At 40.9% G+C, this 14,375-nt stretch overlaps 1 protein-coding gene across 1 annotated transcript in view; it reads left to right on the forward strand.

Annotated features, from left to right (window-relative positions):
• Positions 1-6,762: 6,762 nt before the first annotated feature.
• The window catches only part of T265_06477 (hypothetical protein), a gene marked incomplete at both ends in the record, with an annotated part of 24,395 nt that continues 16,782 nt past the window's right edge, over positions 6,763-14,375 (forward strand). Inside the window, one exon of the mRNA XM_009171751.1 lies at positions 6,763-6,868. Coding sequence (XP_009170015.1) covers positions 6,808-6,868 — 61 coding nt within the window. The remainder of the gene's footprint in view (positions 6,869-14,375) is intronic.

Consider the following 14,375-nt stretch of genomic DNA (forward strand, 5'->3'; position numbering starts at 1 on the left):
CACGAAACGCTTGGGTGCTGTCGGTGCTACTCGCCTTCTAGGATGGGGACCGCGTGATCCTCACTGTGGCTGGTTGGAGACACTACAAGATATGGTTGCCAACCGATGTCAGTGGATTTCTTGTTGTCAGTTTCTATCCAGATTGCCTGAGTGAATGTCTGGAGGTGTAGGCACCTCGGAATGATTGTGTTAAGCTAGCACTAAGTCCTTCCCCCATTCACCTTTACTCTTTTCTTTACAATAAGGCTTTCAAATAAGTCATGGTTGTACGGCAGTGAAGCATTGGTGTTGAACACTGATGTCATGCTGTCGATGATAATGATGATGATGATGAGTGAGTGGAGATATCGTCCTGGTCCTTTGGACAATCAATCCACTACATCAGTCTCTTGATTGGCATTTTTGGTTGAGGACTGTGAGAAGCAATCCAATTCGTATGCTAATTAGATTGTCTTGTATCAGATTGCCGAACTGCCCACTGTCAGCCAGTATGAAGTGGTATTCAGTGATTACCAAAATTTTGTGAAATTCCGAATGTGTACAAATTTGCGGCACCTCTCCGGGTCTACACAATCTGACCGTCAAAATGCAGAGCTGTTCGTAAATCTCACCTTGGAGGGGATGAGAGTCTAGGGTCTAGCTTAAAAGAACGTGTAGCTCTGACTCGAAATTTTTCACTGCCTTAAACTGGGAAAGAGAAACATATCAGGGCCCAAGCGACCGTCACGCAGAAAGCAATTCAACCGAACAGCCACTGCAGGAGTCCTCAGCATAAGTTTAGTCCCTACTAAATGAACTGTGAATGTTCACGCAAAACAGGGATTTCAGTTCTCAGCACCTTATCAAGCTCAGCCGTTTTCTCACTTCTCATACAATAAATTACGTAGCACACCATATGCCCAACACAGTCCAAGCCATGTCGGACTAATTCACAACACTCACCAATGATCAGATGTTCAGTTATTGGTGGTTATTGATTCATAAGTGTTCATTTGCCGGTGTCTGGTGGTGTGAGCGAATAACTACATCAAACCTGATAGTATATATTGTTGAGATATATGAATGACATGAGTCACTAGTGCATACATTCTTCTCTCCTGAAAAGTAAAACCTACATGCCATGGTATTTGCCGTTACAAGTGACTGCGCCTGTCATATCCGTGTCAACCATGTGCACAGAACGCATTTTGTAACGGGTCTATGTAACGAAACCATTTTATGTTGCTTGATGTAACTTGCGTTGAAATCAAGACCGTACTCCTTATTTATCTGTTTCCTAAATAGCCCCACGTAGCTATTCGCGAACGCATTCTACCGTAACAAAAGTCTATGCCTTTTATGCCTTCTGTATTACGTTTACTTTTTACAACAAATACACTGGCGTGTTCACGAAAATTTGCGGCGCGTTCATGTGGGGTAGCTGATATACGTTGGGGGAAAATAATTTAACAATCGAATATTAGCACCTACGCGATCAGCACACTTACGATAATGTGCAAAAAGGAGGTGGAAAAAACTAGGGGTCATTTGACCTCGTTCGGTGGCTTTTCACCGTACAAAGACATACAGGCACCTTGCAAACTGGTGAATAATTAAGCCTGGCAGCTCGACTTGGGCAACTGTGAATGTATGTATGAACGTATATGGGGCAAAAGGCCAGCTCAACTGTTGTCTGATTCATCAGGCCCAACGATTTAATCACTAGAATTTTCAGTCCATTAGTTATATAGTACTATCTTCGATTAACTAAAAAACTAACTAAAAAACTAAAACATTTAGTTTTGCTTTTGTGCATCAGCAGAATCAGTTTCCGCGCCTTCTAGGCTGCATCTACCTCATCCAATTAAAAATTTCTGATTCCACCATGTGTACCAATCCACATAGTCTTTGTTTAGACTCGCTGTCTATAAGTGACGTGCTGTGAACCCAAACGAGTACAAGTTCTCACATCAAGGTGTAACAAAAACCGTTCTGCTATTCAGTTATTTTTGTGTACTGGTCCAAAAGCACTACATGTCGGGGTCCGGGATTGTGCGCATCCGCCGTTATTTCTTCCAACTAACTACTGTCTTCTAAAGGAGTACATGGTATGGTTCTCTAAATCGAGGTCACAAATGTGATAAGTTTAATTCCGTAAGGTCCAGGCTAACTGCACTGAGAAACAACTGCTAGTCTGTCCAAAGCCCACCACTCTCGTTAGGTTTGACGCCTAAATTAATGGTACACAAGGGAGTCTGTACTCGTACGTTGACGTCTCCAACCATTACCGCTATAATTTAACCCCTTTTAGGACTTTGAAGAGTGGTTGCTGTCCTAGAGAATGTTTCAGTCTCCAACTCCAGACTGTAAAAATAACCTAATAAAGCAGATTGAATAGTGGGCACGAATTGGCAGGTGTGAAAGGCGGTATTTCACCGGTTAATTTTGCAGGTACTTGACTGACATGCTCAAATCTGGGGTCGATAGAAGGGTGAGTAATAAGCGAGACGATGGAATGTGATACTTTACACTGGAGAACGACGGAAGCCGTCAGCGATCACATGTATTCTCTCAGTTACCCCATTATATATAGTGAATAAGGCAGCCCACTTAGTGTCAGAATGCGGTGGCCGATGTGGGATGAAGATCGTGTATTTCACGATTTTGTCATGAAATTGTGCCGTCAGTTCATTCTAAATAGCAGTTAGTGGGCTAAATACAAAATAACAAGCGAATATTAGATTTAAGCAATCATTCGGCACACAGACGTCCAAATCTAGACACAAAAAACCGAACAGCTGGCCTTTATTTAGAAACAGATTTCATCCGTCTAGTGGTTTCGTGCCTTAACCAATGAGCCGCCTTGAGTCTCGATGCGTTACGGAACTCAGCTTATTGGTCAGCAACCGCTGAACAAAAGTGATCATATCGGTGTCAAAGAAGTATAGCTCTAGAGTGTCAGTCACTCTTGAATAAACACGATTAATAATTTCATACGCTGATGCTTTATAGTTTCATTTGAGTTTCCTCAATGCACTTGCGGGAAGAGTAGCTTATTTGCCGGTATAAAAGGTCGGAGTACCACTGGTAGAGAATGCCTACTTTGCAATACTATCCTCCCTAGTGAACTTTGGGGTCAACTGGAGAGACAACATAGTTGTTCAAAAAGCCGGAAATGTTGTAGTGTTTTCTCAAAGCACACTCACAGACCACTGGATTTCACCAATGTCACTGTCACATGTTGATGCGTGATGCTGCATCATATTCAGCTCCTAGCATAAACCAACCAGACGACAAGCTATAAATCAGTTTAAGAGTGTTCCGCTTGATAAATCAGTTTGAGCTCTTCCCACATTTGTGAAGAAATCCCCGTTCTTCTGGTATTTAAGGATCCTTTGAAAACTAAACTGAAAAGGCCTCCATCAATCTACTTCAAAGATGTTGTTCAGCTGTTTTGACGAAGTTGTATCCTCTCACTAGATTGTGTTTAGATTATAGAGAATTGAGTGCAAATCAGTCATCATATTATAGTTCAGAACCAACTTGGGGCAATCACCTCATCCGCATAGATATAAACATTAAACCTGTCATAATGCAAGTGCAGGACTACCGAGGCTAATACACTAAATGCAGTATTTGAGACTGACCAGAGGTAAGAGAGCAACGTTTGCAGTTGGTGGTGTCTGGCTGACCATTTCCCAAAGTTACGTCTGACATCTGATGTAGGCTAGAGAACAACATTTCTCTTCTAAATTCAAGACAGTTTTTTGAGCTCGTACATTCTGCCTATATATCATAATTCCTCAAACTTCGGAGATGTAATTCGTACTCTCTATTCTAACACACTTGCTTTTGGGTATCCAGCGAACTAACCTACATATTTCATCAGCCAGTAGGGTTCATTTGCGGCATCCCCACCAAAAACACTCGTGTTTTTCCAAGCAATTTCCTCCACACCGATGTATTTCGCTCGTGCGTAAATATCACCTCGAAAATGCCAACCGCAGATGTAATCAATAATAAAACCTACCTTCTTGGGTAAATTGCTCCTTCATTTTGATCGCTGTACCGGATAGTGAATTTCGCTCCCAAGGTTATCACTCACACACAGCAGAGACACCTAAAATAGCATGTACTTACAGCATGAAAAGCTAGCTGTAAACATTTCCAACCACATAAGCCCTAGGTTAAATCAAACGGGTTTAAATTGATAAATGTATTCTGAAATTCGTGAACTTCTTTGATTGAATTTGTTCACGCGAATGACACTTTGACTGCATAGTGAGCTGAACTGTAGATACAACCTGCATTAAAACCTGTATGAAATCAGTTTTTCCGCACAAGTAGAGGGCTATTCTTTCTGTGTGCTTCGAAGCCCCAAATGACCAGTGGTACCGAGTGAAATGGTTTGATTCGTTTTATTTTGTGAATTTATTTGCAAAAGAGTGACGCTACGTCATCGGTAATTCATGATTTACATGTCGAGTGGAAATGTTATTCCACCCCCACCTCCAAATTAAATGGTGGCACACAGCATATCGTTTGAATTTCAGTGGTAGATTTGTTTGGCATTAGCTAAGCGAAGCATTGTTAAATCACAATCATGTGAATGCAATTCAGCACTTGGTAGATAAGGTCAACTGGATATTGTCCGATAGTGGATACTGTTCGGAGGTCACATCAGTGCCCAAAATAATGGTCCATATTGTAGTATTGGGAAAACATTTGGTTGGGCCCTATTGGAGAACACTGATGGTTCAATACGTACGTAGCTCGGCTGTCAATGACACAAATTGTGTGCTCACTGTAAGTAGTGTTATCCTTGCATGACAGCTGGGTGACTCGCCTCTCTCTTACACTAACAACGTATTCAGCAGTTATCTATCTGGTTCACGGTAATTGTGTAGCAATTTTGTTCTTTATTCAGACAAATAGAAACACGAATTGGTTGATCCATTGACTGGTTTATTCATATAACTTACCGGGAGTTTTCATTACCAGTACTTATTGGGTGGAAAGGAGGGTGACTGATGGTCGTCGGGTCAATGAAATTGCATTGATAGCTGGCCACCCGTAAGCTAGAACCCCTAAACCCACTTGATGTTTGCCATTAATAATTTAACGTTTGTGTAGCTGAACATCGATAGATCCAATCACATGTCCGGTAGAGTTACAAGATAGAAAATTTAGGTTCTCCGCTTTAATGAATAACAATCAGATAAATTAACATGATCTACATCAGCTAACTTCCCTGACTAGGCCAACAATTAGTCAAACCAGGATGAAACTCTATTTCTTATTTGCCTACAGTGTTCAAAAATTGTGAGAATTAATCACGACATTCCAAAATTTCCATGCTTCTCGTTGACAGCCCGAAAATATCCAGCCTTGGATCCCAAATCGTAGTTGTGAAGGCGGAACGTACTTAGCTCCATAGGGCGTTCCACTACGCGTTTCGATCTAACTGGAAGTTATCAGGTATGTGTGGCCGTATCGGTTGTGTGTTCATTTGGTTAGACGTTTCGGCGTTGACCGCAGCCGTATTCAAACACTAGCCAGTCCCTGGGGCAGGACGAATTTGTAGACGAGCCATAAGTCACTGACGCTTGAATTTGCTGATCATTTTAACTCAAAATTGCCCCGTACGAATAATAAGATTATGATTCTGATGTCAACAGTCGGGATTTTGTTTTTTATGCATTGTTATTAGTTTTCAGGTCCGAAAATTTATGTTTTCCTAGTGTTTAGCAGACTTAAATTTAGGGGGTAGCAGAATATCCTTTGGGCTCATCCTAAACTATGGTAACCAGGCGTTCAAATAACACAAAATACCCGTGTATGTCATAACAGTAACGACAATGTCGAGAAACTTTGTATCCTCTAATTGGTCCTCTTGGGCAATACATGATACATTTATATGGGACTCATAAGAAAGTACTTGTGCAATTTACACGAAGTTCACGAAGACGGCTTTTCAAAAGGAGGGAAAATACGGTGACCAGTCACTGAGTAGGCAGTTAACATCAATATCAAACAAGATTAGGTACATGAGTTTTTCAAAGGTCGAGTTTTTCATACACAGATTGCAGGTAATGCGGTCAGATTACGGTTGCCCTCGTGATCGATAGTAGTATGGGAAGTACAGCTCTTGAATTGTTCAGGCTGTGCGGTAAGTGATCTCGAATGAATGCTGTTTCTCCGTGACCTATTTAGTTTCTGTCAAATGTGACGCAACTACACTTTATCTGGGCTCTTCCATCCATCTCTGAAAGACACGGGTGTTTTTTACTTTCTGTCGGCTATGCGCTTTCGTAAGATAAGCGCATGGCGCTTTGCACCAGCATACAAAAGAGTAGATGTAGAACCTGTTGATACAAAACTGGTGTTGTCTCTCCTAATGAACCTGATATTAAGCTTGGAATGCACAAATTGATGCACAGACTGGCAAACACATATTACAGTTCATCAAAGGTTTCTGTTTACCAGCCTCCAACAACCGAAATATTGTTGAATGAACGTGCTGTGTAAATATGCCTCCTGTTAAGTGTACGCTTGGCCTTAGTAACGAGAGGCTTTATAATTATAATTTGGGCCGTTTCTTTAATCGTCCACTGAGATTTAACCTACTGTTTTGTGCAAACACCGGAATTACAAGTCCCCATCCAGAGGGATGCGAATGAGAATGCAACTCTATTTAAACAAGGTTTGGGAGATGAAGCTCTGATATATCAACCAGTAGTCCAGAAAGATGATCACACTAAGATTTACCTGTGTTTATTTCAGGGTGATCGGCAACATATCCAAACCATATTCTCCACATTGGCAGTTATGGATTTTACGCGTCAATTTCCAACAAAACTGCACTATCGAAGATTCCAACGGAAACCAGGTGAACAAATTAAGATGGGGTAAACTATTTCTCCTTATCTGCTTGCTGGCGAAATGTTCAGTCAGGCGCAATATAAAAACACTCACTCACAGGTACGCTGCCTTTTTGACCTTATAATGCGCTTCCCATCTGTTGTTTTATATGTAGAAACCAAATATATGATACCTGGTTACATCCTCCTCTCAATCAGTTCCGTCCAAAAGTGTCCCGTGTCTTCATCGTTAAAAGCACTTTAAGTTTACCTAAAAACAACCCTGAAACCCGGCTAACATCGCATTATTCTCAATGCCTACAAATGACTTGTGACCTCGCATCCTACCAGTGCGTTTTGCTTCTCACTTCAATCGAATTACGATTAGTGAACGCAATGACTCACCTCGGCTGTCAGACCTCTTAAAACAGAGAAGCGCGGCGTAACCGACATGCACTTGTAGGCCGAGCTATCTCGTTTCAAACTGAAGGGAGGTTCATTTCAAGATCTCTAAAGAACTGGTAATCTCTTCAGAAAGGTTACTTGAAAAATCCAAACTCACTCAAGCGTTTTATCTAACGGTGTGTTGCTCGCATACGCATTTCGAACGACTGACATGTATGGATGATTCCTAGCCCCCAAAATTCTTTTCACAAAACCATATGTCCAGACACCTGAAACAGATTCGTTCTAACATAGCAGAAATGATCCGATTTGACACCATCTCCACAACAGCATACGAGTATGAAACACTGTCTAACTGAACTTATTTTTAGCGCATCAACTGTCGCGCATGTTCAAGCTGAGTATTCCTGATCAGGTGTTTCTGACAAAAACTGACACTATCGGTACGCCAAGGAGCTGTGACATGTAAAATTGAGTAACGAAAATAGCCTCCACTTGAAATATTTCTATGTATATTACGCGAAAGTGAACTTCGTGATTCTCCGACAGCCTTTTAATTGTTAATAAACTTGGAAAAATGTTTTGGCTCTCTTGTAGACTTTAATTACAACTACCGAGTTCGGTAAACGGACTGAAAAATTTGGCCAAGCTTTATGGCGTTTGCGACAGTTTGTTTGATCGGAAGATTTACACTTGTTGTACAGCCAACCCCATGTGTTTGTGGGGTCACTGCCATTCCCCTGTTGAAGATAGGTGACGAACTCTTTAACAATCTCCAACTCCAAGATTTCAGCTTGTTGTGGGATCACCTTTGAGCTAATTGCACTGAGACCAATAATTGAATGGATGTTGACTGCAAGCCACTAGTTGGCACTCGCAAGCATAACCGGAAAACATCAGGGAGATTTAGTCATTGTAAAAAATCCCTATATTTTACCTCCGCGACTGAAGGGAATAAAATCAACCGCATCTTACTGTATCACACGTACTGAGCTGGATTTAGTAGCACAAAACTCTCATTGGTTAGGTGCACATGGCAATGTGTGATCAGTCCTTACAAACCTTCTCAATTTGTGCGTCAAGAAAACAGTAAATAACGCGATCTCTCTTAAAGTTTCAGACTCCTGTAAACAAACAGAGGTTAGGAGGGCATGCTCTTATATTCTGGTCATATTCTGGGACCTGCAAATGTTTTTTTTCATATTAAACTATGAAGAAATAAGAACTGATCGGACACTATTGAACAAATGTCTCGTGGAAGTTCTTGTCAACGCGACGATACACCTGCACTTGCCCGTAACGACGGGTGTGTCACATATCTGCCGAGAAACTTGTTCAGTCGCGTGCAGTGTCATTCTATTCAGAAGAGCCTCTTATATTTTGTGACGTTACGTTCCACAGGCCTTTTGAGACATTGCTTTCGAATGTTTTTTGCGGTTTAGCTCAAAGTTGTCACCATGTTAAGTGTCTTTGCAACGTAAATGAGTTTGCAAGCACATAGAAAAATGTATTTTTTGAAAATTCGCAAGAACTACCACCGTTATGTTTACGCGTGAGGAAACATACCAATTCATTCGTCATCAGTAAAGTTACATGACCTGATCGGGGACGAATGTGTCAACTAAATGCGTTCTGTGCAGTACAATGTGATGAAAATTCTTTGAACTGATCCGAAAAGCAAAACTTTAACAGCTTCCTGGAAGCACCTCTTTATCAAATGTTCCCCCAACGTGATTCCCTGAGATACAAGTTTCCTGGTGGCTGTGGGCGTTATGAGGACAATGAGATAGGTCATCACTGTCATCGTATCTGGCTAAAGTTAAACGCTAAAGTTAAAAACGATTCTGTACGTTTCCATCATTTTCTTGATATCGAACTATATATGAAGCGACATCTCCCAAGTATGGGCGTACTCTCCAGTTCAGACATGGTAATTCATCCCGCTACCATACGTTTGCGGACTACTACCAAAAAGCTAGCGTGTCAGCTATTCGGAATCCAGCTCCCGATTCAGCCAGACTCAAGATTTCAGAAGAAATCCGATCCTTCTTACGTGATAGGATCGTATGTTACTTTGCAACACACCGGTGAATGATCAATACGTCGTGGTTTCATTGTAGACAACGAAAAATTGACGATAATTTCATCCTTTCGGACACCTCAGTAACCACTCAGCAAATCGAGCTATACACTATCTCCTATTATGTACCTAATTGGTTGTTGAGCTGTTCGCCGAGCTTGGCAGTTGGATTGAAAACGTTTCATCACCAATCGAGATGACATCGTCAGTGCAGGGTTGAATGGGTGAATTCCTCCTCTTCTGCCTGTGGCTATATAGCTTCAATATACAGCTACAATCTACACAATCGCAGGCAGAAGACGTCACCTCGATTGGTGATGAAATGTTTGCAATCCAACTGCTAAGCTCGGCAAACAGACTAAAAATCAAGCAGCGCACCCAAGCTTCCTACATTCCACAACATAGCCATTAACCTAATCATCTATCTGGAGTTGTATATTTATTTAGAGTGGTTTATGTGTGCTCTGTAGCAAATAGAACTTTCGTGGCTAGGATCAAACTTGATATGAAGGGCAGAATGTTTTTAGAATGTGTTTAGACTCAAGGTAATTATCGTAAATATTTAGGAATAACTAGTCAAATGTTGTCAAGTTGGACTAAACGAATTAATCCACTTCAGTTCACGAAACTTTAAACTATTATGTTGACAGTGGGAATGTTTTGGGTGCTTTCACTCTGGTAAAAAACGTTTCAAATGAGACACAAATGTTTTGAGAAATCGCTCCTTCCTCTATTAAATATATGACACGAAATGGCCAAATTCACGTTAAACTTTTGGATGACGTGGTTTGTCTGAAAAACCGCCAGACAATGTGAATGAACGGAAACAATTTTCATATTTTAACGCACCGCATAATTCTGAATTTAGAAAAAAGGAGACGAAACACACGTTTGGCATATACCAGACACTCAGCATTGGGCTAATTGAACCCCGATTTGCCGATTTTATGAGTGTCTTAACCAGAGAATTTCGTTTAACTATGCATCGCTCGCAAAACGGAGAAGTAGGGTTTCTCAAGGTACAACATTAGAACGATCAATTTTTCAGTCAACGAATTCATCCCAGATGCATTCGACTGTTGGGCGAATTTTCATTACGCGCTAAATTTCAGAATAAAACCACAATATTGACCTGAGCCATAGTTTTGTCACGAGCTGTCAGAAAGGTATTTCACGTGACTTTACAGTGACCTAATTTAGACCGATTGACCTGATCGAGCTGTTTTCAGTTCCAGAAATAGGCATATCTCCAGCGCTTAAGTTATATCTAGTTTGTTTGACTGGAATCGTTTACGAAAATAAATTTCGACTGCTCAGCTCAGCTACCTACCGCGAAAGTTTCATTGGAAACACTGGAAAATCTGCATAACTACCCCTTCGGTCAGCAGTAATGCCATCTGTTTCTGACAGTTCGTAAAAACAGCGCTGCCATAACCGGGACATCAGTTCTCTACATAATGTGATCGAGCAAATTTACTAACATCTCCGAAATTTAACCGGTGGAATAAAGTTTTTAATCGTTTTTACACACATACCAGATGATGCCAAAAATTTGGCACCTTGAAAAAGTATAAAGATAACCGGTGAAAAAAGTGGAGAAATTTATCTGACGAGGAAAGGAATTCTTCGTAATTTCAATATATACATCGCCGATCTGATTGCTTGATTTGTAGCCTCCTGAAATATGGATAAATGTGAAGCACTCACGTAAGATTGGCTCATAATAATTAACTATGATTAAGCTTTTCTTCTATGCTGCACCGACCAGGGCTTTTCAGTTAAAACTATTCTTGTATCAAATTGATGGAAACAGTTGAATCGACAGACTAAGTCAGATCAGAGCTGAACTCGGTATTTCTTTCGTCTAAGAGTGCAGAAATATAGGACAAATTTGCCATGCTTCCTGGTTAAAGCTCCACCGATAAGTTTGTGCTGCCAGATCATGGAAATGAGCAGAAAAACATAAATGGTATGGGAAAACCCCCCTCGATTTCTGTCGCTATCACTTCTACCCACCACAAAAAGCATGTCGGTTCACGGTTTTTCACCAAAACTGCACCACTAGCAAAGAGCAGCAGGTTACAGGTTCTGGCAGAAGCGAAACAACTGGTTAAAAGGGATATTAATTCAGTTTTGCTCCGTAATTGAAACCAATTTGTGCTGAAGAAGTCGGGAGGCATCTTGTTACTGTTTCATCAGTATTGAAAATTATTGGCTGCGCGTGCTCGACAAAACTCCAGGGAGCTTTCTGCTCAAGACCTTACCATTTGGAAGCCGAGAAATAGAAATTTCGACAGTCAGCAGCCGATCAGCAGTGTGATTAACTCGCGCTTTGACTTGGGCTTACCCTGCCGCAAGTCAGGTAAGTCTTCATCTGGGAACCAAATGGCATACAAGTGTTTTCGTAACCTAAGATGCTCAAATATAGCCCCAACACTTCCCTTTCCTGATGTTCAGTCAGCTTCATATGAAGTGACAAAATATATGCTGGATCCAAAGGAGCCAATCCTAATTCAAAATTAGTTGGTTGGATGAAGCCTAAGCAGACAATTTGTCGGGAGGCAACGCTAATCGCTCCACAACCTTCCGATTACAGATGATCGCGTCTTGTTCATCCTACATTGATATGGACAAACTTAGCGATACACTCACCGACCGGCAGTAACCACAACGGTTTTGTAAGAAACTTGCGTAAGCGTGCGTGTGCGTACACCATGAAAATTATGATGTGGAATGAAGTATGGAAAGGCTGAAGGCCTAGATTCCACATCACACATCTGGAATGAAGTGTATAAGGATGTTCTTGAAAAACCCACCATATGCTTCAATCGAGCCTTCTAATTCGGGTTAATGCTCCTTCTCACCTATATGTTGGGCATGACTCATTTATTTAAGGCCTCGATTTTGTACTACTACATCGAACTCATATAGTTCCAAGGCCATTAGCAACCCGCAGTGGACAAGATGGTGTTTTTCTTAATCGCTCGTGAAAAAAAATGATCTCAACCCGGATACAAATCGGCTGCTCAATGGATGGGCATTAACTGCTTACATTATGCTCTTTTTGATAGATCTGTTGTCAGTTACTTTGTGTCAAAGCTATTCATCAAAGACGTTTGCCGGTAGTTGCCTCACGAATCTTCAGATGACTAGGGACCAAAAGTTGCGGCGATCATTTGCAAGTACACAAAGTGAAAGATAATCCATGCCAGGTGTGAGCTGAAATCACAACTCAGTTCAAAAATTCGAGGAATCTATACGAAAGTTGTAACATCCGGTACATCCGTTTGTAAGCGTTATAAATTACACAGAACCCGTGATGCGGCCAACTGCCATGTTTAATCCATAATAATATCTAAATTAATCCTGATTTTTGTCCCAGGCGAAAATTATTGCGTTGTGCTTACAAAAAGAATTTCCATAGGTCAAGTTTTTATGTATGAAATGAGGTCGTGAGGTGTCTTTCAGGTGATAAAATCCATGGAAGCAACATCCAGACAGTATTCAGTTCGAGTGTTAAACAACGGTTTATGAAGTAACTAAAAATAGCACCTAACAGATTTGGGAGTTGCGGGTGCCAATGTGGCAAGCCGCTGTTTTGCCATGCAATATAGCACGCGAGTACCAGCTACTCTGCTGCCTGTTATCGCCGACATACCGGAAATCATGGTGAGTAAGCCAAACCGCGAATCCGCGGTGCGCTTGACAGAGTAAATTTCCAAAGTGTACCCTTTGATATTCGACCAAGGCAATTTGTTAACCAATTTAGGGTTGCCATTCGACAAACTCAAGAAAAACCCGTAGTGTGATAAGAGTTGTTTCATTAGAACTAAAGAAAAATTAGTTGCGGCTGCTTCGTGAGGGCAACATTTCACGAATTTCCAGATTTATGACAAATTTATTGTTGTTGCACGAACTTGCGTCCAGACTTTTGGTGAGTATAAATGGTCCTCTGGTGACGATGAGAACCAATTTGCGTCGTCTAGTGGCCATCTGAGTAAATTGTACAAACTCACATTATTGCTTAGAATCATTGGCTAATCTCTGGTTAAATTATGCATAAAAAAGTCAATTTTTAAGCACCCTAAGTTATGTGAAGACACTCTTTTAGGAGCTGACGTTCGGAATTTGAGCCAACTAATTAATATCCGGTGAGTTGCACTCCAACTGTTCACAATTTTTGCCCGTTTCGTTAGTTAGTTTCTTTAGTTACATCTTCGATCGCCGTTCAGTTTATTCTCACGCTAAAAGTCAAAGTAACTTTGGAGAGTTTTGGCCGAAATTTTTCCGACTGATGTTTTGGGCACATAATTATTCTGTCCTCATGTACCTTGAAATCTACTCCAGAAGTTCGATTAATGGTGTCTATTTTGGCTGACGCATCAGCAGATTCACAATGAAGTCCATGATCGGTAAAATACGAGCATTTTGAACCATGTTCGTTGGTTGGTTTGCCGAACTACGCAATACATTACATCGGACAGCATATATTTCATATTGACGTACTACACAGCTCACAAGGTTGTCGGAAACTTTTTGACAGCCCATTATCGGTTCCACCCTAGTTGAAGCTCCTCAGGTGGCGCAGTCTTTGAGTTCACATCAACTTCAAATAAACTTGAACTAAATTGAATCAAATTTATCATATACACTCACTTGCATACGAATTTGTTTTTCTCGGAAGACTCGGATGACTTTAATTGAACTTCTCGTTCTTGGTGATCTTACTCTGAGTCTCGTGTTAATACTAAATTAGTCTGCAAATCAGATTGTTTGGTGAATTTAATTTATTCTGGGCTCAAGGAGAGAATAAGTTTGTCGGAAACTGGAAAATTACGCCGACCTTGTGAGCCCGATGTAAAGTGAAACCGGCTTTCAAGCATTTCTGAGCGAACTTATGAATATTGTGACAGGTTTAAGTACAAAACACGTCAGTTTAACATACAGCAGGACACAGCTGCATTACCATTTGGCCTATACGCCTACATATGGATAATTTTTTGCAAAAAATCATGGGATTTGAGGATAATGGAACAAACCAAACAGTCATA

The sequence above is a fragment of the Opisthorchis viverrini genome (genome assembly GCF_000715545.1).
Source record: "Opisthorchis viverrini unplaced genomic scaffold opera_v5_133, whole genome shotgun sequence".
In the NCBI taxonomy this organism is placed as follows: domain Eukaryota; kingdom Metazoa; phylum Platyhelminthes; class Trematoda; order Opisthorchiida; family Opisthorchiidae; genus Opisthorchis; species Opisthorchis viverrini.